Below are 26,448 nucleotides of genomic sequence, written 5' to 3'. Positions count from 1 at the left end.
AATTTCCATCACAGAAAAACCTACAAAGATGAACAACATACTTTCTGCACCATCTGCTCTGCACTGCATCTCTTGAACACAAGCTTTTTTCTGATCTGTTCATTGTACGTTTCATTAAGTAACTTCAATTATATAAAACCTGCTGTCATAGCACACTGGCTCTCTGAAATTGTATAAGTAGTTTTATACTGGCAGTGACAATGCAGCCATGTTTTGGCAGGTTTGTAGGAAACAGCATACCTCCTATTGCGCTCGTATGAGTCTGATAACTTTATCACATTATTGTTCTCTTACAGTCAGCTTAATGTGGTGGGCTACAGTTTGCATAATATGCAATACCTGTAATTTAACATGGCAGGTTGTGCAATATTGCTATTTTTATCTTGTGCAGAAATAAAGTAATACATTTGGTGCATATTTTAAGCCATTTTGAAGGGCACAACTATTTCTTTCAAGTTCCAACTCCACTACCAAGGAAGGAGCTGTGTGTGTGTGTGTGTGTGTGTGTGTGTGTGTGTGTGTGTGTGTGTGTGTGTGTGTGTGTGTGTGTGTGTGTGTGCGTGTGTGTGTGTATACAAGCACATGAATGTATTTTTCCTTTGCCATCTCTCTTTGGTATACCTCCTTCCCATAGGTAGGCTGTACTCATCACAGTCACAGGCATTAGCATGAGGGGGAGACAGGGCTTCTCCCCAGTTTACAGCATTATGTTTTGGGATCTTTTGGGCCCGCGTTCCCTTCTTTTGGTTTTGACTCCCTGAGAAATGAGAACAAAATCTCAAGGTAAACACAGACATATGGTTTGCCTCATTTAAATTCACCACTGTGCTGTGTAGCTGTTGGCCTTACCTGAGGTGCTGTTGCTGCCTCTGTCTGAGCTGTGGTGTGAGCCTCCTGTGCTGTGATCCCGGGTCTGGTTGTAGGGGATAGTTTTAGGATGGATCATTCCCTCGCTTCCTTGCAAATGATCTGAAGACAAAGAAGCAAGCAAATTTGCAACGCCTTTCTTATTTTTTATATAACTGGTGGAAAGCAACCTAAATTCAATCATATTTTACCTTTATTGAGCATGTTTTGCTCAATTATGTTGTACTGCATCTGTGCTGCCATCTCCTTTGGTATTGGAGGCAAGTTGGGGGGTTGTTTCCAGCAGGGCATGTCCAGGGGCTCTGCTATAGTGCCACTGGTGGCTGCCTTATTCTTAATGCTGGCCTGAATGAGCTGTGTGGTGGCATATGGGATGGGTTCATATGTGGCTGCTGAATCTCCGCCTGGACTCACATAGCACAAGTTGGAGTTTGCGAATGTTTTAATCTCATTTAGCTTGTTGGAGAGGTTCACATCGCTGTAAATGGCCGTCTCAGAACCAAGCTGTCCCCCCTGTTTGTTTTCTGGATGGTTTCCATAGTTAGCTATGCAGTCAGCTGAAGGGAACATGAAACAAAGCAGCACATGAACACAGCAATAACACAAGTCACAAAGCTTCAGCACAAGCTGCTTGATTTTTATTAGATACACAACATGTATCTTTGAGGCTTCCACAGTATCTGAACAATGACATGAACTCAGTCTTGCACTGACCTGGTCGGCTGTATGTTGTCATGTTACTGTCACTGGTGCCATTGCCATTATTGCAGCAGTTGATGCTACAGTCCTTATGATTGGCACATGCATTTGGCCAATTGTCTGGCAGCCAGAGCTGGTTCAGAGGTTCACCCATGCTGAGAAGGCCAGGTCTACAACAAGGAGGACCACAGTGCTGTCAATCACAACCTCATGTTGTCATATTTCACTGATGAACAAGGATGGGGTGGATGCCTGAGTTTCATCGTTTAGAGCAGGAAGACACCTCCCCCTAGTGTTTCCTCAATGTAAGTGCATTTCTCCTGTTAGTCTTTATATAACACAAAGGAACAAAAATATCACTCACCTGCCAGCACTGCAAACAGATTCTCCTCTTTGATATGCGACTGCAGAGAGAAAGAGAAAAACATTTGCACCTTGATGAGCTGTCAAAAACAGGAAGAGCCAAAGGCAGAGAAAAACCATGAAAGGCAGGAAGACATTCGAAGCAGAAATCTTAAGCAAGAGTCTAGACTTACTTCAACACATGCTTGCGTCAGTGGGGCACAAAATCTAACTTTATGCTTTAATGTGCATGAAGACAACACAAATAATTGCCTGTGCCTTTACCGATCTCAGCACTGCTTCAGAAACACAGTTTGAGACAGCTTCTCCTCCACCAGCAACAAAACATCAAACAAATAAAAATTCTCCTGTAGAATACATTCCATGTTTTTCTTATTCAATAAAATAAACCTAACCTAGCAAGCAGTTGGCACACAATCGCCATATATGCTGTATGTTTATGCAAAAATACACTGCTGCTTTATTGTGATCAACAAAATCCAAAATTTAAGTTAACAAATATATATTTACATGCTAGTGCCCCACCACTTTGAGAAGAACTGTTATGTTTGAACTGAATAAAATATAAACGCTAAAATAATTTACTTGCCAAATACAGAAACTATCATAAAGACAAGCATGTCAATCACACTGCACATACCTGTAGGCGTAAAGGTGAATGATGGGACTGTTGGGACACACAAAGACAGGGAAGAGGAGTAAGGTGAACTGAAATCATTTCAATAAATGTTTCTATCATGAAAGCTGCTGTATGTGCTAAGTTATTCACACTATGAGCTTCTGTCTTGTCTGTGCATGTACTCTCTGCTGCGTGATGGACATCTCTTGACGTAAAAAACTGATGTGCACAAACATTAAATAACCGCATGCCATCTGCCTCACTGCTGCCTCTGTCTTTGACATGAGTGTCCAGGTGAAGGTTAATGGGGGTGACAGGCAACCTGAGACAGAGAAGGGGAAAATAACAGCAATATTCTAGCCGACATGGTAATGGCAGGTTGACAGGTTTGTGCCTGGAAGAACTGTGCCGTGTAGAGGAAATGACACTCTACAAATGAGCGACTAAAGGTCAGCCTTTGACTGTCTGCATAGTCGCAAATGCAAATTTGTTTCTTTGTGTCAAAGGAAGATTAGACCCCAGTTATTTTCACCCTTTGATGTGCTTATCGCCCTCTGAAAGTATTCTTAAATATCACTGAGATGAAGACTGAAATGCTGTTTAGTGTTGTGGCATCATGTCATGACTTGATCACTGTGACCTTCAAATGTACCCACAAAAGTAACATGATAACTTGTTTGCGAGAAGCATGCCAACATGATGTGCGCCTTGAACATAAACTCGTATCCACCTTTCTAAAATACACACACAACAGAGAAACACACACCCTTGCGGATGCCAGTGTATGTGCTGCTGAGGCCACTTCTCTTCTTGCGGTGACGGTAGAGCCACACACTGAAGACCATGAGGACCAACCAGCAGGTGGCACCAATGCCAGCAATAAATGCAGGCTGCCTCATCACATCTGAGATCTGAGACAAAGTGTCTCTTTCCTCACTGATGTCCATCATCTGGCCTGCAGAGTCTAAACCAGTGAAAAAAGAAAGAGAGGAATTATTAGATGTGCATGAAAACAACAGCAAGGGAAAGCAGCAGAAAGCACAACTGAAGATTTCAGCGTGCACAAAAAAGTTGATGCGAAGGTACAAAAGCTAAGTAACAACAGGCTAAGGACAAGATGGTGCTTTATTTAGGAATGCTATATGGTGAAAAGGAGGCTACCAGTTCTGACCCTGAGATACGGTCATTGTTTTAACACTTAACGCCTTAGTAAAGAAACACCTTTTTCACCTAATTGAAAGAAAGTGACATCACTCTTGACCCCAGGTCCAGCACCATTGCTTGCTGCAACCTCCACACTGTAGCGGATTCCTGGTGCCAGACTGGGAATGAGCACAGAGAAGGTGGAGCCGTCGACCGACTGGTTTACGTGGTACCGACTCTCATTTCCCAGGCACCAAATCTGTCAAGAGGCGGTGAGGAGGAGAGAGTGACAGTGATTGCCTGAGGGACACATCCAACAGCACAAGAGGCTCCATCGCAAAGCCTCACAAAGTTTCCATTTCCATTTTAACTGGGATATGCATGATTCAGAGCATGAGTGCAGGAGAGGGCGGGAGTCTTCTCTTCCTACCTTGTACTCCTGAATGACTCCAGCCCCTTCCCGGCCTGGAGGCGGTTTCCAAGCAACGAGAATGGCAGTCCCATTGGCATCACTCTTTGTCACAGTAACGCCCTGGGGTGCTCTACTTGGGGCTAAGAGTGAAGCAAAGCGTTAACCATGCAGACATAAACATACTCTCATCTGCTGCTGTGTGCATCCTAGGTATGTATTTTTAACAGCTTTACACACTAAAAATAGCAATGCCTGGCTTTTTTTCCCTGAACCAAATACACAATAATTAAAAGAAATGAAAGAGTAGCAGCAATGTTATCCATTCTCTCTCAGCTATTTATAGATACAGTACATTTAATGCTGTAGAACAAAAGTTCTCAGTCACCTTCCTCCAATGTCCTGACCACCTTCACCTCGCTGTCAGCTCCCTGGAACTCATCAAAGAAAGGGCGCACTTTGAACTCGTAGATGGATCCTCTCTTCAGCTGACCGATCACCACCCCGTCCTCCCGTGGGGCATGTACCTCCAGGACACTCCACTGCCCCTCTGGCTGGCCGTGCTCAGCAGACGCCCTGTAAAGCACCTTGTAACCCTGGATGTATGGGGACTGCTGCTCGACCTAGCGGTGGTGCACAGATAAAATAAGCTGCATAAATGTCATAACATGTGGCAGGAAGACCCATTTAGATCATGAGTAACTGAACTGGGTGTGAATCAAAGCGATGAAACATGATATAGTTTTTATTGCTGTAATGCAAGTTAAGTCCGAGATTTGCAATAATACCTGTATGTGAGTTACAATAACACGACGGTTAGAGCCTCATCTTGTGTGAGAGTGAACATCCTGCAGGAAGGATCTGTTAAAACTCAGTTAATTCTATGTGCCTTTAGGGTGATACAGATTAACATGTCCTCATATCTGTGAATTCTCACCGTAATCCACAGTATGAGGTCATTAATAGTTTCCCCTCAGCATGGCTCTGCTTAAAACCAAGCCAGGAGAGGACTAAGCACTTTCCCTTTAAACCACATAATTATAACAAAGGACGCCTTAAAAGACTTCTGTGGAGGCACACGCATATTCAAACACACATATCCACTCAGAAAAATGCTGCAAATAAACTGCAGAACAAAACACAATGTATCCCACCAAAGATAAACTCCTTCTCTGTGAGGTGGATTTATTGTTTGCTGATAAATGTTTAGAGAAAACCACATGTCATTTCAGCATGAAATAAATCTTTAAACACTTCACTTTCACACAAGACAGTTTTAGCCGTGATGCTCGCCCTGAACCATTTAGATCTCTGAGTTTGACTCTGCTGAACGTGTGCTCATTCCTCATGGAGAACTCACCTCTTCATGTTGTGGGAAGAAAAAGGGAAAACATATCAGAGGGTAAAAAACTGCTCTATAATAATCCCTGATAAAAACTCCTCCAGCTACAGACAGCCTTGTCATTATTTTTATTCATAACCCCTTGGCTTTTCTATCATTGGTTGATGTAAAGCATGTGTTCACAATTACTGGCAAAACTGCACATTTGACCAAGACATTTGGCAAGAAAATGTGCGCAGGACAGTCAGCATGGTATGGTCCTCTTACCATCCACTGAACCCTGACAGCAGAAGATGAAAGGACGGTTGGTGTGTGTAGGTGGATAACTACATCTCCCAGCTCCCTCTGGATGTGACGGTGATCCACTCCCTGCATGGTGGAAGTGCTGTCTGTTGGTACAAAAGCACAGAAAGAAACAGCAACAATAATGCAATCGTTTGAACAGAAATGCACATGCAGCGCGTCTGTAGCTTAAAGTGATATCTGTTCAACTTGAAGTAAAGCTAGAGAAAGGAATGAAAAGCCCACACACTGACCCTGTGTTCTGACAGAGTCGGAGATTGGACTGGGGTCACTGAGTCCGTAAGAATTTACCGCTCTGACCATAAACAAGTAGACAGTTGCAGGCTTGAGGTTCCTCAGGACAAAAGTCTGTGTCTTTATATGCTCAGCGAGGGTCATCCATCTGCTGCCTAATGTATAACTGCAGGGAGGAATGATAGCACACAGGTATAAGGGAAGTTCCATCACATGATAGCTCTAATATAGAGTAAGCTGTTAAAATATGCTGAATGTCTAACCTGAATGCCTCGATTAGGTAAGATGTAGCTGTTGCTCCAGCGTTAGGGTTCGATTTCCATGACAGGGTGACAGAGGTGCGGCTGATGTCAGTCAGTTCGGGTTTAGTTGGAGCACTGGGAATCAGGTTAGGGTCTATAGGCTGACTGGACTGAACAACAACTCCAAACTCTGAAACAAAAATACCAAAAAAAATACATGAAAGTACACTACACAGGTGTCTTCAGAATGTATTAACCTTTATCACAGTTTTCATAACCTACCCTCCACCTGTAAATACGCTGTCCAGGAAGCCTCTCCACTGGGGCTCGAGGCTACACAAGTGTAGAAGCCCGTGTCGCCGAGCTGAGGAGAGGAAATACAGAGACAGATATCAGTGGGTTGGTTTGGCTCAATGCAGTCAATGCAGCTGCTAATCACAAACGGCTGTACTTCTTCTTCCTAACCTTAGCGTAGCGAATCTCCAGTGATCCCGTGTCTGCTATGGATATACGGGAGTCCACTGGAGACACCACCACACCATCCTTCTTCCAGTGGACTGTCAGAGGTGGAGAACCAGCCGTCTGGCAACCCAGGACCACTGTGCTGTCCACAGGCACGGTCTGATTGAGCGGACCCTGCCTAATGACAGGTGGAGGGTGGTCTGACCCAGCTAACAAAACAACAAAAGCAAGGGAGTGAAAGACTCATAATGGTAACACGTGTCCCTTAAATACTATTTTGAACAGACTATGCAGTGTGGAAAAATTTTGCAATAAAGCATACTGAACCCAACATGCCTTCTAAAATTGACTTTGAGTACAATGATGGACACAACCATGCCACAATGCAACACACAGCAGAACCATTCACATCGAGAAAACAATGAAATAACTGCCGGTCAATGGCACAGCCAGCAAAACAGAAAGTAATAAGTTCTTCAAAAGTGTTTTTACTTGTGAAGTTTTTTCCTGCAGTACACTGGTGTCTCCACAAATCGTACTCGAATAAAACTTTTACTGGCAAACCTGCATTGCAACAGCAAATAGACTTTCCAGGAAAAACCAAACTTCTGTTTTTTGTATTAAAATGACAGCCTTGCTCTTCACTGGAAACATAAATACAGTGAACAATTGTTTTTTTTTATTGTGTTGCCTGCATAAGCAAGCCAAAACATGTTTAAGGTTTTTGTGGTCAGGCTTTGGCAGTTAAAAGCATCTGTTTGAGGTCGGAGGAACATTGTGGTCATTATAAGTACAATATGCGTAAAGCGAGGTTAAGATTAGGTGACAAAAACACTTGATTTTCACTGCACGAGATTCCGGAAAGATCTCAGTCTCTGGCTTTGTGCTTTTTATGCCTAATACAGAGGAAACAGAGTTTTTTAACCGAAGTCTACAACAGGACTTGGCTGAGGCGGAGTGGCTAAAATACATACTATATAACCTTTTCCTGCCTGCATCTCCACTATCATTACAGAACAAAGGCAAAACGGCACAAAAACTGTATCCTGTCAACAGTGTATCATGGAATTGTAAATTGGGAAGTGTGGTCCACAAAAGATCAAAGTTAGAAAGAGAGCGACAGAAATGAAAGTGAGAAAGATTAAAGTAGAGAAAATGAAATGCTGCCAAAAAATGAAAGACAGATAAGATATGAAAGATATTGAGAGGCAAATTGGTAAAGAGAGAACAATAGGTTTAGGTGGCTGTGCAGGCAGTGAAGGAAAAAGAAATCAACTTTTCCCCTCCAGCGGAGAGCAACTAATCGTTCACTCGGCAGTAGGTTCTGCCGAAGCCGACTCCAATCACAACGGCAAAGCCCAACTAATAACAATCCCACTTAGATAACAGAGCTTTCTCTTCTCTCTCTCTTACATTATAAAACCCTGTGGATGGGGGCAGGGGTTCCAGACAAATAAATAAAAATACCCCCCAAAAAAGGTGATGGAAACACGCCTTGAAAACTGCCGGAGGTAATGCGGACCAGTTATTTCCATACAAATGCACCACTCCAAATGTGGATGAGAGGAGTGTGGTGGATGGAGAGAATTTGGGGGGAGGGGAGGGGAGAGCAGAGAGAAACAGGTACAGACGAGAGTGCAGCGCTATAGACCGCTGAAAAAATTCCATAAAACATGACCGTGTCTCTTTAATTTCCATTACCTGTAATAGATTTTTCATTCGCTGGATACCTCTCGTTTCCAAACTAAGGTGGCTGCTGAACACACTTCCAGTATGAGCAGCAAATTATCTGTTAGAACTAATAGGGCTGCACTCAATGTGTAGATGCAGTAACTGTTCAAGCCTGAAGCAATTATCTTCATTAATTTAATATATGTACATGGCACAAAGTTACCCACATACATGTATTCATGATCACACAGGTCATTTAATTGGGAGCTTGTAGACTTTGCTGGCGGTGTGTAATTACTTGTGTGGGCCTTCAAGCACATTTAAATTGCTTTTTTAAACAATTAACACAGTTGTTTCATCACCTAGGATTTGGCTGGCAGTCCCTCACAACACAATCCATGTAAAAGTGCCCAACAGCATATTGTATGTCAGGTTTAATTCACAGAAAACTTCAGGAGAATAAAACGCAGGCTGTGTTGTGTTAATGGAAACCAGAGGTACAATGGATAATCTTTTTCTATTTTCCCTTGTCCTCTCTTTAGATTATATACAGTGCAAGTTTGGAAATTATATTTTTAGAGGTAAGAGAGATAAGACCAGGCACTCTTTACACACAATCACCATGGAAACAGAGCGCTTTGAGCCCAACATGAGAACAACATCTCCTGAAATCCCTCCTCTGACAGTTAGCAACCAAGGCCAGCTACCACACCTATGAGGGAGGGTACGTCTCGTGAGCTTGAAACCAAGGCCAGTTTGTAGCCTAATACTCCTGCTCAACAAAGGAAAACTGCGGCGGCAAAGTAGCCAACAGGCAAAACACTGAAGGTAGATATGTGCTGAATAAAAGTGCCCCCATCTGCCCTCCATCACTCCTTTCCTTTACTCACAGTCTGTGACCTCCAGCAGAGCTTTGGTAATAACACTGCCAGCAATGTTGAGAGCCTGGCAGCTGTAGAAGCCGCCATCAGAGCGCTGAACATCGGTAATGGTCAAACTGCCCATCTGGGAGACTGAAAGACGACTAAAGGGCTGCGGAGGCTGGTAAGAGAAGAGAAGGCTCTGGAGGGGAGACAGAGATCACAGACTCAGAAACTCATTTGCCGGCTTGATTTGCACTGAGTAGTGATTTCGAGTGATGACAGACTGAGGGTCGGTCTCACCTCACTGCCCTCCTTCTGCCAGAAGATAGCTGGCTGTGGGTTGCCAGTGGCCTCACACTGGAAGGTGACCGTCCTGCCCACTGCCACCACCTGGTTCCTGGGGCGTAAGGCAAATGCTGGGGGCACTGCAGAGGAGGAGAGTTACATGGCAGCCTGATACATTTTCATCATTTCCAGCTTTAGATTATTCAGTATGCATAAAAAGATCAAGGAATGAAGGCTACATGCATATGTAGCAAGAAACAATCACTATTTTACCATTATTACCTTTACCTATTTACCTTATTGATTAGAAACAGCAACTTTCTATCTATTTACACACACATAACATAAATTACATACTGTATCGGTGGATGGAATTACAGTTCCAGACAATAACAGGGGCTCATGATTTCCTGCTGCTGTCTGATGAGGTGGATGAGGGATGGATGACAACTTACCAGTATTGACTACAAGGGAAAAGACACACAGAAAAGAGCAGTGTAATGAGTAATGAAGTCATGTCCAGGGTATGGAACTACAATGATGCACTCAACAGTATTGGCTCATGCTTGAATGGGGGAGCACAGCAGCATTAGAATGACAGAACAGCAGACAGTCAGGAATATGGAGGAGCAAACAGGAATGTATCTCGAAGTCTATTGTTTATTATAGTATTTTATTTTATTTTTTATTTATTCATATTCATTCCATAGAGTGAACCTGGTGTTTATGAGAATATTCATGTTATTTCATTACTAATTTCATCAATACACCTTTGATAATTAATTAAATCTGACCTTCTCATAAAGAATTATGATACATGTATACAATACGTATGTATGTGCGTGTGTATAGATGTATATATATATATGTATCAATATATATGTATCAGATGTCTAAAACTATAATGAACAAAGAAAAAAAATGAAATTAATAATAAAATAACAAAGAATAAAAAAATAACCCAGGTGTTAGCAAAGCATAACGCATGCTGTTCATCCCCTATTAGATCCAACAGACTGTGAAGTGTGAAAAGTATGTAATTACTGGTTTAAGTTACAGAGCCAGCAGCCTTGAGGCGTATTTGGACAAAGATATAATCCCCTAATGAGAACATAAACCTGTGTGGGGCGAGGAAGGGGCATTGTGTCTGGGTGGAAGGTAGAAGTTCCCCCTCCTGTGGTGCTATGTAGGCATCTGCTTTACTGAATGTACTACATAAGCAACCACACATTTCAAGATGGGAACTATTGTACATTTTGACATCTGTAAACTAGATTTATGGTGAAATGAATGGTTAGCTCACCAGCTGGTTTTGGAACTACTGCGAGAGGATGACTGCGGCTATTGCTCAACACTTTTGCGTTCAAAGAATGTCTTTTTAAAAAAAGTAAAGCATGTGATTTTGTAGAAAAGCTGGGTTTAAGCACGCTGACTGAAGTACTGCAAAGGCAACTTATTTATTGAACAATTTCTCGCAGGTTAACATCTGAAAAAATGCAGATCATTTTAATGAGTGCAGCACTGAAGAGTCAATTGATCTCATACTTGGGATCTGTGCAAACCTTAAAAATGAGCTAGCTCCTTGGCCTGCAACATCTGTTTCAAATGGCAGCTGTTTAATATCTACCAAATGTCCAAAGAGTATCTTTTATTTAATTATAAAACACACATTAATTTAAGTAGCTCTCTCTTTCTTCCCATAATACAACTTCTACTCATCAACCACTTATTCCTGCCCTTCTCCATTCCACGAACAAATTAGGTACGGTCCCCCTTGATGCTCGTATTCTCAGGTTTTTGGAAGTAGAGGAAGACGATGTAATTGGAACCATGTCATTTCTCAGCATGCAACCAGCCCTGCCTTATCGTTAATTAAGTCCTACTGTCCTCACAGTCTGTGTCACCCACTGTGCTACTGAGTGTGTGTGTGTGTGTATATACACATACACAGTACATGGCTAATGTGCATGTGTGAGAGGTGTCTTACTGCTCATTTCCTGCCACTGATTTAAGCAAAGTAAAGGGTGTCATTGTGGCAGGACAACTCAGACCAAATGAACCAAATTTCTGCGGTCACATAAGCATTTACTTTGCATGCTCTTCTCAGTTTCTACAGGACATTACTATGACACTGTATGTTACACAAACTGCTGCAATGTCCTATACTGCTTATTATATAGAACTGCAGTCTGCTGCAGACATTATATGAGCTCAGGCCAGGAAGGAAAAAAACCCACTCAAAAAACCCAGGAGATAATTCTGCCTGTCGGTACTGTCTTGAGAGCAACAACAGCCTGAGGCACCAAAATGAAAACCAGGTCTGTATAAAAGGCAAGGTAAAAGTCGCTGCCTGCTAATTTGTGAAACTACAAGACAGGATCAGTTCTCCAGTTAGGCTAGAAGCAGCTGCCATGCAAATATCTTCAAAAAAGAAATCTGAAGCTCTGAAAAAGTATGTGAACTGGAAGCAGAAGAGAAGGTGGTGCTGCGGTTGGAGGATTACACGTGAGGGACGGGTTGTACTGACCGTGTACAGTGAGCGTGGCCGATGCTTCAGACTTTCCGACCATGTTCTCCACCACACATGTATAGGAGCCCTCATCTGAAGAGGTCACTTGGCGAACAATCAAGGTATGGTCCTCTAGGATTTCAAATCTGCAGGCAGGACGGACACACAATCAAGAGAGGAAAGGAAATGCTGAACACTGGGATTTTTGCACGTTAACGGGTAAAGAAGGCATTGTGCATTACCTGCCCTTAGGCAGATCAGAATCGTCTTTCCTCCAGCGGACAGTGGGAACAGGGTCTCCGTGAACCACACAGTGGAACTCCACACTCTCGTCTGCCAGCACCACCACACTGCTGGGCCTCTTCAGGAAGCTCGGGCGCTCTAGAGGAAGAGTAGCAGCACAAATGTCAATATAATCATCAACATCATGAATGACATCTATATCCCTGTGCTGTTTTATGCTATCCTTGTGTAATTTACATTGTTTATAGTCTTTTAATTACGGCTTTATTTAGTTTCATAGTTTTAAAATAGCCTTCAATCAATGCAAGGAACTTGTGTAAGGAACAATGTTTACTTTGGAGTTCATATTGAAAGTCAGCACAGTCAGTGGATGACCTGGCGAGGTACAGAAAACATTAAATAGGTAATAATTGAAAATTTGATCAAAGATAACCACGACTGTCTGCTCCCATCACTTCAACCAGCTGTTGAAGAATTATGAAAACTCATAATTACAGTTACAGCAGAGTTTGGAAACAATTTATATTCTAGTGATAATCATATGTCGGTCTCCAAAGTAAATTATTATGCACAACCTGTTGAACAACATATTGTAATTTGACGAGTGTCTGCATCCAGCAGGATTACTCTCACAGCCTTGAATGGTTCTATGAGGCACTATACTCCCAACCTCAACCAAGGTCATCTAACCATGTGATACCGATAAGAGCTCTATTCTGATGGGAAATGTGATGTGGGGGTTGGAGAACAGAGGCTGGAAAGAGGCATTTGGAAATAGGGGTGTTAGAGGTAGCAGGGGGAGCTCTGGTACTGAAAGGTTTGAGGGGTTGTTGAGATGGATGCAACAGTGTTAGGTGTTCAGCACATGTTCAGTGGGAAACCTTTCCAAAGCTGTATAATCAACATAATTAATAAATCGTTATACTCCGATGACAAAGACCTCACCTAAGCGGACAGGCAAACTAAACCTCCATGAAGTGAGAGGGTACTTAGACTCAAGTGAAGCACTGCAACATTGTGAAATGCAATCACGAAGCCGCTACGTTTACCGAGCACAGTGAGTTCAGCGATCTCGCTCTCCCTCTCTCCCACCATGTTCGTTCCAACGCAGATGTATTTCCCCGCATCACTCTTCCTGGTGTTGGTGATCATCAGCTTGCCACTGCGAATCTAGAAGGAATTAAGCACAAAGAGTTTCTGCTTACCATCCTTATGAGTGCTGTGTTTGTGAGTCACAGGTTTGTAGCTTTTGTGACAAAATGCGAAAGTTTCCTCCATGGATGTCATTGCTTTAATGCACGATGCCACCCACGTATAGTCACATCTTTGGTTTGGTCGTCCATTTTAAAATCCATATTTTTATGCACTTTATGGCGTAACAGCAAGCAGTGTTGTGTGTGCATCTGTATGTATCTCTTCATCTAAGGAATAGAATCTGCACTGCCTTTCAAGCTGCACAGAAGGTCACCCATTATGAAATTACATAATTCATATCTAGCGCTACATTAGCACAGAACCCTGGGAACAAAGACGCTGCCTCTTTGTAGAGACCTTTCTCAGATGTTCAGTCAGCCTGCTTCGCCTCGCCGAAACTTTTTACCTTCTCTACGCTGATATCAACACACACGCACACTCACGCACACACAATAAAGAAGTCGAAGATATATGCACTCCATACTGTTTTGATTCTTTTCATAACCTCTCCACCATACGCCCCCACAGACCATAGCAGCTATCTTTATGCTGCTTTGAGTGTGAGCTGCTGCGCTGGCAGTCTACAGCTAGCTGGTGTTAGAGGTGATAGCAGCAGTTCACATCTGCTCACTGCTGCTCTGGTATGTGTAATATAGAGGGAATGCTGCTTTGAAGACCTCCAAACAAACACAAGGCCATCCCCTACACCCAGACATCTAAAGCCTTCTCCCAAGCATCAACTCCAATTAAACTTTTAGATCCCTTTTCACGATTTAAGACGGCTTTTTTTTTCCCTGCTGACACTAAGCGATGGAATCAGTCTATTCATACATGCCTACACACGTGGAGCCTGTAATAGCACAGTTGTGTTATTTCTTAACAGAGGTCAGAGGTCAAGGCTACCTACGGCGCTGTGTGTGAAGCTGCGATTCAGTGGCATGCTACATAGCACCTGGCGTGGTGAGCAATGTCCACTCACCAGCGCACAGATGAAATACATTATTAAATTCCTGCTGCAGGGATGAAACCAACAGCCTTTCATTTATTAGTCACCCCCCCTCTGGGCTAACCTTCCACCACAAACAGCTCATACTGTACACCAAATGAATAACAACCGAGAGTGGCCTAACTATGGCTGACATTCCAAATCTGTTGCAAATGAGGTGGTAGAGAGGAGGATTTAACAAACTTTGGTGTGACTTTCATCGACGATGCCAGTCACTAGTAATCACAAGGAGCAAATGGTGGAATGTGGGAGGCGGTATTGCAAATTCAGCCATTCCTGTCAGCATTCAGTGCGTTAGGTTTGGATGTGTGGACTCAAATTAGAGTCAATGCAAAATGCTGCATATATGACTAAAAACAAACGGCATGCAGGAACGGTATTTCTACTGACATGAATGATATCTGACATTATTGTTGAGATCCCAGCAACAAGCTGCATGCTTTGGCAGGCAGTGACAGTATTTTAACAGTATTTTACTGAACCAAAACAAATTGCTTTTTTAAAATATTGTTATAGAATTTAGTTATTTGCACATGAAATATAAGATAAACACAGTTTACTGATAAACCGATAAAGCAACAGGGGACCTATGATACAAAGGCTTTTATTTTCCAATGACTTGAATGTCAGTGGATAGATATTGGCTCATAATATTTCCCATACTGTAGTTTTCCATTCCATAGAGTAAGCACTGATATTTTCATAAAAGGCACATCCATATTAAAAGGTGATTGAGGTCACCCAGTTGCACTCTGGGTAAAGAGATTTGTGTCTTAGATTCATCGAACATCCGTCTGCACTTGGGTTGCTGAGACTAAGCAATAACTGCGTCTTGATGAACCAATATCAAATTTTGTGGCAATGCAATGGTGCCAGTAAACGATTCCCCAAGGACTGCAAAGATGATCCTGCTAAAACCGATGCCATTGACTAATGCTATACTTCTGCTCTGCAACTTTCTTGCTGTTTGCTGTAAATACTGCTGCACTAGTAACTTTAGCAGCTGATTAAAGAGTAGACCAGGCACTTTTTTATTTCCTGGACTGACCGCTCCTCGTTTTTAGCAGCAGTTCCACTGCTAAGAAATCCAAATGTGGTTTGTCTATCCTCCATCTCGGACAGTGAAACCTCAGCTTTCGTTTCTGCCCCTTTTCAGTGTGTTCTCTTTCTTCTTCACATAGCCTTAGATGCCCTACAGGCACACATATTCTGAAGCTGCTTAGAGTGTGATTTACAAGGATTTTCAGACTGCTTTTTTAATTAAAATCCATAAATCGAAAAATCACTTTTCAGCCTGAGTGGTTATTAAGAATTAACTCACAACTTTATCTGCATATCAGTATTAATAAATGATGGTCCCGGCCACAAGGGGAACACTCAAAAGAATGAAAGTATCCATGAATAACTTGTGGTGGACTCCTTTGGTCTTTGTACAGTAAGTGATGTCTTTGAGTGAACTCTCATGGCAAAGACATATTTCCATATAGAACAGATGATTAGGGAGGACAAAGACAGGCATGCAGAAAGTACAAAGCAAAAAAGCAGCCTTTGTATTTCCCTCAGAGGAGCCTCCCCTGGCTCTGATCCATGCCTCTCCTTAAATCAGAGATAGCTGCTCTGTCCATCACAGTCCCCCAGAGAGACTCTACCTGTCACTCCACACTAACATGAGCTTTGAGGTGCTCTTGTGTGTCCCCTGGGCCATGCACAGACATTCAAATAAACAAATCAACACACACACACACATGCACACACAAACAAAATCATGAGAGCGGCTTAAAACTGGTTCTGTTCTTGAGTTAAAGGGCATGCTGGCCTGACTCATCAGAGGCTTCTGGGTCTGGAATCAGTTCAGTGTGTACAAACACATGAAAAGAGACTCGTTGCTGTGTCCTGTATGCCACATGACAAATTAATGTAACAGATTAGTAGCATGCTGCAGCTCATATGATGATACGTAATGGTGCTAGCTTGATGTTGTTTTCTGTGATCTTATATTTTTGCCATCAGGCATATCAAAAAGCAATATATTCTGCATATGCACAAGTTTTCTCCTGACATTTTCAGCTCTTCACAGGTGAAGACACGGGTACTGATGATGTTATTATTCAGTGTTCTCATGACCACACAGCAGTTATTTTGTGATTTTGACTTGTTAAGCTTGTTTTCCATTCTTTAAATTACTGAGGGGGGAGGTAATTGGTTCTTCAGAGGTCAGAAAAGGGCAACTACATACCAAAGATTTATACCAAATAGCTTGCGCAGCACAATCCAAGTGTTGTGAAGCCTTGTGACTAAAAGCATCTCACAGTAAGAGATAACATAACAGGTTTTTAAGGTCAAGATTATTTGTAATGCTTCAACGCATAGCATGTAATTTCTGCCTCTAGGGGTCACTAAACAAAACAATAGCGCCACCACTGCAGACGAAAATGAATAATCGTGTTCCATCATGATTGAGCAATGCAAACAATAGTAATCAACAGAGTGGCTGCCTTTCCCACATTTCCCTGAAGTTATAGCAGCTAGGGGGGGTTAAGGGGGTGTGACGCCATTGACAGGTGACCAAGAGAAGCACACCATTACCTGGAATTAAATAATAATTTCTCGGGGGTTTGAATATTGTAGGAAATATTTGGGATAATGTAAGCACACAAATCAACAAAATGTCACATATTATGCCTTTAAAGTCAAAGTGGTCGTTTCTTACTGTGATGCGTTCATCTCTGTCATCTATGTTGCCACCGTCTTTCCTCCAGGAGATCGTGGGTTCGGGGTGCCCACGGGGCGGCTGGCACTCGAGCACTGCGGGCTCACCCACTGCCACCATAACATCCACTGGGTTCTGTCTGAAGTCATCACGTAAAACTGGAAAACACGGGAAAGCAGAGCAGTCAATTTAGTGGAACTTAATGATATTTGGCCATGATTTCACAAAGATTAATCATAATATTTGTTCTTGTTGTTGGTGCATTTGAGTGGGGTTGTGTCAACTCAATGATTGACTGATGTGGTATTAACAGCTTTCACATGTGGGAATTTTAAAGCTGTGAGTTCATACTGTATGCTGATGTTTTGCTTTTTGAGTCGAGGGAAACGGCTTTTTACTTGATTTTTTTTGTTTTTCTCTGTTGTCCACCCCTTTCTTGTTCCCAGCATGGCAATAAAATGCACAAAACACAAAATTATTGCCACTTTTGTAGAGGGAAACAAGGCTGCTATCAGCCTTACTGTCAGTCACAGTGTTCTAAAGACCTAAACCACTTGAACAGCAGGATACGGCGCACTTGACCTCCAATGTCAAAAATATAACCTTACGAGTTCCGTTTGAAGACAACATAATAAAGGGTTGTTTGCTAGCTCTGTCCATCATCTTTTTTAAAGAACAGCGCACCAACTCTTGCCCAAAATACGTTCATACTGATGAGTTAATATCTCTCTTGTATCATATATATGATACATAATTCATGTAATTCAACACTGCAATATAGCTAACAAAATCTGCCACGATCCCTCGTGTGGTTACAGCTTTACTCAAGCAGGGGACAAGGTCTATTGAGAAAAGCTGCTGAGAAAGCTGGTTGTCTGAATGGCTGACAGTAAGACAAGAAGATACACTGCTACAGAGCAATGTGGAAAGGTGAGATCCAGACGGCTCCACTAGCAGACAGCGGAAAGCCACCGCAGCAATTTATCATCTTTCCACAACCAGTAGCCTGCGCACAGACTGAGGGCCTGCCAGCCAGAAGCTGAACTGGAGACAAAGCAAACTCGCATCCACTCCAAGAGGCCCAGCAGCAGAGTGTGATTTCTGGTGGCCACAGGCAGCTCCTTCCAGTCTCCACCATAGACCGTACATAAAGGTCTCCACTGTATAGCCTCAAGCTGGAAACAGCATGATGAGGAGCAAATTTCTGATGAGCAGCAAGACATTCTAAAAGCTCAAAGGTGTCAAAAAATCAAACGGAATAATGTCGGAGCACTAAACTGCAAGATCGCAGCAAGAAAGGCAGTGGACGTGGGACGTGTAAAGAGAGAGCGGGGTACATCATGAATGAAAACAAGCTTTTGTTTCATAAATCTGAGCAAATTTCTGGCCCTGATGAGGCGAACAACATGTGCTAATGTAGACGCCTGTGCATGAGTGACTGCCGTTAAGCATTCCCAGTCTTAAATTACAGGGGGGGGCTTCGAACCTGAACAAGCCAAGGGAGCTGAGCCAACACAGAGAGAGCAGCACAGCAGAACTCAGTAGAGCTGGGTTGGGGTGAAAAGACAGGAAACAATGAGGAAAAGGCATAATCACTCCCAGATGGTGGCAACTCGTTCACCACTGGCTACGGATTTGAACATAACACTGGACAAGCAGGCCTGAGACGCCCGATGAGCACCATGGATATGGGAGAACAAATTGGGATGACCTTCTAATTGGAGGTATTTTGGCCCCTGCACTTCTTTGAGCTCCACTCTGCTGCTCTGCCCCTGTGATCCTCTGAGCGGGGTTGCGACTGGCTGACTGCAGTTGACTGAGTGCTGATGGGAAACAGCTGTCTGACGACCCCCTCCCCACCGCCGCCAACACCACCGCCATGTCACATGATAAAAGGAATTCCTCATGGGATGCAAAAACATGGCTGAAGTTACTTCAGACAGGAAGACAGTGAGACCATCACAACTGTGCGTACAGTGTGTGTGTATGCGCATGTTGATTGATTGACTGATACTATCTTTTAATTCCAATAGCAATCAGGTTACACATCTGTTTTTACTATCTTTTGCGGTCCAAACGTCTCCATAGGATCTGAAAACCAAGGCTATTTCCTCAAACCCCTTTGTTTTAGATTTATTCTTAGCGATAGCATTGGAGTTAGTGTAAGAAATAAGGCCAGGAGAGATAAGAGTTAAAAGCAGAGGAAGCTTATGAAGGTTAGTGAAGAATGTTCTCATAAGTGAGCATGTTTTCGTGTGTACGTGAACAAGGAAAAGTTGGCACGCTTTTGCACGTTATACTATTGTGCTGGGCAAGCGCACAAATAATCTGGAACATGTGTTTGTAAAAGTGACTGTTCATACTCTCAGAGGGCAAAATGCATCTGCTTATTATGTTATAATAAGAAATGATGCATGCCCCAGTAAAAGCCATGCAACCATACGCAAATGTAAATATGATGTAATGTAAAAACCAGAGCAAGCGTAGGACTGGTGTTGACAGTCTTCAGCAGCTTTTTCTTGTCATCTATAAGCATCTATTAGCATATTCTGAAGCTACTGTCTCAGATTGATGTGCACTGTCTAACTCTAAATCACTGAAGTCCTTGGCAATTGTAAAACCAGGCTCCCTTTGCTGGATACATACATTTTCAAATGTTGCAGGCTGATTAATAAAATATGAACATCTAGCAATGACTGGCCTGATTTCAGGGACAATCAACACAAATTAAAGCCTCTTCCTTACCTCTGCCATAAAAAACGCAGGCATCGTTTTCTCCCAGCATGCTTTGATTGCAGAATCATTAATATTTCTCGTGTATCTCCCTGTCAACTTCAACAACTAAATCGTTTACTTTCATCTTGTTTGCCCTTCTTCTCTTCCTCTCTTGCATCAGTATTTGAAAGTTTTTGATGCTATTGTGTCTGTCGTAATTGTCAATCATACTTGTTTGTTTCACAAGTTGCACTCGTGTGAATTTCACAGGTTTCCGGAGCCATTCATTGCATGTGGGCCCTGGCTTCTAACACCGAAAGCCACCTCTACAGCTTCTGAAGCCAACTCCGCTTGCCTGTTCAGCTGGAGCTTTGCACCTCTCGCTGTCTTCTTTTCTCCCTCCATCTGATCCCTCCAGATGAGAATCTCATAGCCCACTTCAAAGCATCAGCCCTTGGCCTCACTACCCTGGATCTGACAGTTTCTGACTTGTTGTTAGTCCTCTGGAGCTTGAGCCAGAGCTTGAAAGGCCTACTGCAGCCGAGCTCCAATAATCCTCTCTGCAGAGTCCAACTGTACCAAAAAGGAACACAATCTAACCCCACACACAGGGGCTGGATGGTGTACCCACGGTAACCTTATCACACTGCATCGCTGCATGAGACAGCCAGAGGCACCTTTTGTCGCCACAGTCAAAACTAACCCTCCCTTATTACTTCATTTTGTATTCAAAGTGCTTTTACATACTGCACATCCAGCTGTACAACTATTTTGGTACAGCGATCATTTGCATGTCCCAAAGTCAACAGCGACATTACTGCAAGGCCCTGATGCTTCGCTATCAGTTATAGCAAAGATTTGCCAAAAGCAGGACTGACGACAGCTGTGCATACTTCTGCTTCCAACTCATATTACTGTATAGTGGAGGAATACAATTAGCAATCAGCCAATCCAAACGCCCATTTGGAGACTACTGACAGATTTTAGGAAGAAGAGAATAGAAGACTTTGGCATTTCCACATCATTAGTTTGATGTGATTGCTTTTTTCATAAGTTTTACTTTATTTGTTTTTTTCAGAACCTTCATATAACAAAAAGCAGAGCACAAATAAAAGCAGGGAAACAAAAGCAGGGCACTGCTGGCTCGAGAAATTAGATTTTAAGAATAGAACCACATATTCAAGCAAGGTCTGAGCTTGATAAGCATAATTAGCTGTGCAATAAATACAGTTTTCTTTGTTAGAAAATTAAATGGAGGGACACTTAACCTTCACTTTGAATAGTCGATTCAGAATGTTTTCTCTTTCGTCATACAAGGTTTCATATGGTGTTGTTCAATTTTGGCATAAAAAGAACAGTTCAACATTTTGGGAAGTAAGTGTATTCGCTTTCTTAGATGAGGAGACTGATAACACCATCATGTCTGTACGCTAGACAGAAACAGTAGGAAAGAGCTAAACTGCCCCCCCCCCCCAAAAAAAAAAAAAAAAATCCACCTACCACCACAGGGTGGGGGGTGGGGGGGGTATGTGCTGGACTATTTCTTGGCTCAGAGCAGTGACTTTCTGGAGTGGTTCTGGTTACCTAGCAACCTCACAATGATGGCAGGGGTTCCCAAAATGTTGAATTTTTCTTTTAACCCAAATAGAATTCCACCAAGATGCAACAAAATGTCAAAGGTGCAGTGAAGATGCCTGTCGCAGGTTACCAGAGGCTTAAAGTGATAAAGTGTTGAGGTAAAACCAAAAACAGCCAAAATGATTCAGTGTTCAGTTAAATAAAAAACAATCTCTCCATTTGAAAAACTTCATGTGATGTAAAATAACTGCTCGGTATTGACTTAGCGTGTAATTTAAACAGTTAAAAGTGAATGTCATTGATTGAATGTTTGAGTATTATTCAAAAGTATTCACTGAATACCATGAAAGTCTTAATCCACTGGAGCCCCATACATTATTAATGAATACATGCATGATTTCATCAGTTATTTATTCAAGTATCACATACACACTGGCCTCCTCTAAGTGGTTCAGTAGTGAGGGGAGAAAAAAATCAACATTCAATGAAATGCTCTTGAGAAAATCAAGTTTTAAAAAGCAAAGACAAAAGATTAATCTTGTCTTTAAAAATGACTGCCCGTTCTTGTTATTGCTTATACAGTGCAGGTAGAGTGTGACTATTTTTCTTAGATTTAATCAGACCACGTCAGTGATGTGTAAATACTAAAATGGAAAAAAAAAAAAAAAAAAAGGCAGAAGCTGGAATTATGGTTGCTCCTCTGTTCCGTGGCACTCTGGGCTGAGACCGCACTAAAACACATTATTCCATGAGTAAGTAGTAATAAGTAAAAATAAGTACTGGCATCTATTACACTGTCCTGAAGTCTTAATGTTTCCCACTGCTTAAAAACATCCATTTCAGCTCAAGTACAAACCAGTCTGCTTTGACTAAAATATCCCAGAGAACTGGTTTTAAAATAAATAAATGTACATATCTACAGCTAACCTTAAAAACACAGCAATCATCCAACCCCAGCAGATATGAAATCCTTGACTTTTCTCACAATCTATCTCCTGATCTCTCCCAACCCCCTACCTCCCTACTTCTATACATCTCCCCCCTTCACCACCTCTTCCTCCTCCTCTTCTTCTCCTCTTTGCCCTTACAGAGCTGTAGTCTGGAGAGACTGAAAGCTGCAGGAGAAACAGCTGCTCCACAGAAAAAAAACAATATGTGCCGCTCAAGCGCTGTATAGCTGGTCAAATATATCGAAAAAAGAGACAGACAGACACACACGCACACACTCATACAGTTGATCCAGTGGGCCCTGCACCCCTTTGCAAGCACATACCAAAGCCAATAACATAATATAAACAGCAACCAAGCAAATCCAATAAAAAATAAAGGTCCTCCACATACAAATTAGGATGCATGCATTAGCTCAGTCTCATAACTACACCACATGAGATTTGCAGAATAACATACTAACACCCACTGCACACTGCTTATGAAGGAAACAAAAATTCCTTGCCTGTCCTCCCCAAGCTCCCCTATTTGAATTTCATTTTCTGCGAAGGAATCATTCCTCACAAAAGTCCCAGGGCTGCTGCCAGATTTTGTTTTGCATGCAGGACCATAAATCCATCTTAGGCTTTGGTGAGTCAATTAACTCAACATAGAGGCTCACTTACAAGGATAAAGCTGGTGGTTATATTTGCTGGGCCAAATTTTAAAATTTCAGTTCTTCTTTTATCTCGCTCTCCTTTAGACTCAAAGAGTTTCCCAGTGTATGACGCCACCAAGCCATGGCAAGAGCTTCATACACATCTTTGCATAAGATGTGCTAGGAATGTTAACCCAAAGCTGACCTGTGCTGTCTGGATTTCTAGCAGACATTTATTTGGTTATTTTGATCTCTCTCTATCTTATGATGATTCATTTTGTCACTAAAGCCCTTTCTTCTCGTCAACTGCTATGCACATCAGCATAGGTAGAAATAACCTTGCTACATATGCTCACATACAAATTTACCCTTGCCACTCTACTTTGCTATATTTATACTGTTAAATAATTATTTAATAAGTGTTCCTGAGTCCATGTCATAATATCCTTCATACAATCATGTGTTCACAAAGTGGTGAACCTCGCTCCATCCTCGCTTGTGAACCACCGAGCCTTTCCAGGATGCCCCTTTCATACCCAATCATGATATTATCACCTGTTACCAATGAACCTGTTTACCTGTGGAATGTTCCAAACAGGTGTTTTTGGAGCATTCCATATCTTTCCCACTCTTTAGTTGCTCCCGTCCCAACTTGTTTGCTGCATCAAATTCATATATTCATAAAAATCAATGAAGCTGATGAGGTAAAACAGAAAATATATGGTTTTTGTACTGTTTTCAATTGAGTATAAAAAAGGATTAGCAAATGATCACATTCGCTATATTTATGTTTCAGTCTTTGGCTATTATAAAAAAACCTCTGATGATGGTACCTGTGCAGTGGGCATACACACAGCCTATTAAGAGGCACTGCATTCTGACAGGGGTTTTATGTGCACCACGATGCCGTGTGAGTGTGTGTGTAAGGATGGATGCACCGGTTCATCAGTTCTTGGATGTTCTGACACTTTAATCCTGTTGATGTACGTGCAGAACACATCACTCGTGAGGGGCAGACATTAAAACCAGCTAAAAGGATTGTGTAACCTCCATTTTAATCTCCTCCACTCATCCTATCCGTACGCACGAAGGAAAAAAGAGAAAAAGGAAAAGCACAGCTGAGAATAAGGAGAAGGCAGATACAGAGAGACGGACGGACATGAAGCAGATTAGGAGAATTAGTGAAGTGGCAGGAGAGCTGGGTGAAACAGCTCCGATAAGGTGAGGGAAAATTGTCAATCACACAAAAGTGCCAGAGGTTCACTCACAGTTCATGCTGTTGCCTAAACAGTCTTGCTTTCCGCCTTATGACAATAAAGCACAACACTAACAACACTCCTCAGGACAATGATCTGAGTTCTGTAATGACTACATTTAACATGGGTGGTGCAGGTTCAGAGAGCAAGCAGCAAAGACATTTTCATCTCAGACACCTTCTCTGTAATTCCTCGCTTCCTTCTATGATTTATCTCACTAACAGCATTCACTGGAGCGCATGCTGGTACAGTGTAAAACAAAACCAATGTCAAATATGAAATCCTTTGAGAATCAAGTGAGACACATGTGAAAACAGTTGCACAGGCACTGCATTGTGTTTGGCTTTAAGATTTAAGAAGCAGTGCTGTGCTGTAGACGTCTTTATGGGCTGCGGAGAATTTTATCAATTTAAGGATTTGCGAGAGGTTGAGAGGAAACGCTGGCTGACAAGTTGTTACACATGTTCAGAGAAACAGGCGCACACACTTGTTCTTTTGTTTATGGGATACATAGTGTTTTTATTGAAAACATTCCCACACATAACTTACACTCATTTACTCTGGAGCAGACAACAAAAAGCAACAGCGCCGTGCCCTTGGAGACGTGCCGTTCAGGCCACATAATACACGACACAGGACACACCTGCTGCATATCAAACATTTTTCAAGTTGACGAGTAGCAAAAACCATACTGCTACCAAAGCGTAATGCAATATTGAAAGGAGGTATCAAACGTTTAACTGCCATGATTCACCATTGTTCTCACTGTGTACAGAAGCCCAGAGTCGAGGATAATGATTCATTGTCGACGGTAAACAGTACAAGGATGAGATCAGATTATGCTTAGATCTGAAAAGACTTGTCCACAGCTAACTGTCAACCATCCGACTAAACTTAGCCAAAGATGACTTCAGCAAACCTCACGAATCCAATCTCTTTATTTCATTATAAATAATAATTAACCACTTTACACTGTCTTTAACCAATCAGCTCTAAGTATGAAAGTTAACCTTAATATAACACATACCTTTGTATCTGTGGGTTTTTATGGAAGTGTGCTACTGTATGTGTAACTGACTTGTTGCCGCAATTATTTGATTACTAGGTAGATATAGTATAGGCTATAGTATCTACATCTATTCCTTCACATTATTTCAACAATTACAGGCTTCAGCTCTACATGAGCAATTACTATATTTACTTTCAACTGACCTGTATGTCACTGGAGTGTGGCAGTCAACCCACAGGGGTTCTGTTTGTTAAAGCGGGTGCCCTCTACTTAAATGCAATAAAAAGGAAAAATAAATTAAAAAGAGTTGCTCTGAGTATTATTTGTGTTATATGATTTCCTCTGGCATCAACTGAATAAACACAATCATTCAAAGCATCCAATGCGTTAATCTCTTTTAAGTACATTTTCTAATTAATTTTGCTGAGGCTTCGTTATTTCATTAAATCAAGCTTCTATTCGGCAAAATAAATGAATAGAAAGTAAATCAGACTCAGGATGGCAGCCTGGTCCATCCAATCAGTGAAAACGCTTTTGGGCAAGTGTCTCCTTCCTCTGGGCACACAATGCATGGAGGGACACACTTCACAAAAATGTGTTATATAATTATATAAATAAGGTTTAATGAAGGCATGAAGTTGCCCTCCTTTGCATTATCTGTGCAGTGTTATATTTGCAAGGATTGAACGCTGCTTCAGAGCTGTGATGATGCACGGTTGAATCTTTCTGAAGTCTAAATTAAGTGTATATATGTGTGGGTGGTGTCTGCTCTTGCCACCTGTTATTTTATCTGCACTTTGTAGACCATGAGCTCTTTCGCCCTTTGCCATAAATTCACACAACCACCTGAGGTAAACAATGTTACATGCGTGTTGTAAAGTAAACTCATTAATCAAGTCCTTTACTTTGAGCACCTGACGAAAGCTTGAGAAAAAAATGTGACTGTCACATAGAAACTGCCCTTTAATTATTCCAAACAGAACTGGACTTCCTTCTGGAGTGAGTGATAATAGGAGGCAAGAGAGCAAACAACTGTGCTGGGTGGATGACACTAATGAGCGGCGGGCAAGGGGACATAGAGAGGTGTATGACAGGGTGTTGACAGTAGCAGGTTAAAATGGCAGTACCTGGGGATTGCTGA

At 42.1% G+C, this 26,448-nt stretch overlaps 1 protein-coding gene across 1 annotated transcript in view; it reads right to left on the bottom strand.

The window, feature by feature from the left end:
• The window catches only part of LOC139344624 (roundabout homolog 1-like), an 82,783-nt gene that overhangs the window by 6,752 nt on the left and 49,583 nt on the right, over positions 1-26,448 (bottom strand). The window contains exons 5-25 of the mRNA XM_070982937.1: positions 17,165-17,322; positions 13,304-13,424; positions 12,254-12,392; positions 12,030-12,157; positions 9,518-9,642; positions 9,245-9,416; positions 6,687-6,892; positions 6,504-6,585; positions 6,243-6,411; positions 5,979-6,145; positions 5,710-5,831; positions 4,489-4,723; positions 4,122-4,243; positions 3,779-3,950; positions 3,315-3,512; positions 2,570-2,596; positions 1,931-1,970; positions 1,582-1,736; positions 1,059-1,424; positions 850-969; positions 622-757 (exon numbers count right to left, since the gene is read on the bottom strand). Of these exons, the coding sequence (XP_070839038.1) occupies positions 622-757; positions 850-969; positions 1,059-1,424; positions 1,582-1,736; positions 1,931-1,970; positions 2,570-2,596; positions 3,315-3,512; positions 3,779-3,950; positions 4,122-4,243; positions 4,489-4,723; positions 5,710-5,831; positions 5,979-6,145; positions 6,243-6,411; positions 6,504-6,585; positions 6,687-6,892; positions 9,245-9,416; positions 9,518-9,642; positions 12,030-12,157; positions 12,254-12,392; positions 13,304-13,424; positions 17,165-17,322 (3,160 nt within the window). The remainder of the gene's footprint in view (positions 1-621; positions 758-849; positions 970-1,058; positions 1,425-1,581; positions 1,737-1,930; positions 1,971-2,569; positions 2,597-3,314; positions 3,513-3,778; positions 3,951-4,121; positions 4,244-4,488; positions 4,724-5,709; positions 5,832-5,978; positions 6,146-6,242; positions 6,412-6,503; positions 6,586-6,686; positions 6,893-9,244; positions 9,417-9,517; positions 9,643-12,029; positions 12,158-12,253; positions 12,393-13,303; positions 13,425-17,164; positions 17,323-26,448) is intronic.

Source organism: Chaetodon trifascialis, chromosome 16, assembly GCF_039877785.1.
Source record: "Chaetodon trifascialis isolate fChaTrf1 chromosome 16, fChaTrf1.hap1, whole genome shotgun sequence".
NCBI lineage: Eukaryota > Metazoa > Chordata > Actinopteri > Chaetodontiformes > Chaetodontidae > Chaetodon > Chaetodon trifascialis.
This window is presented reverse-complemented; position numbering and strand designations above follow the sequence as displayed.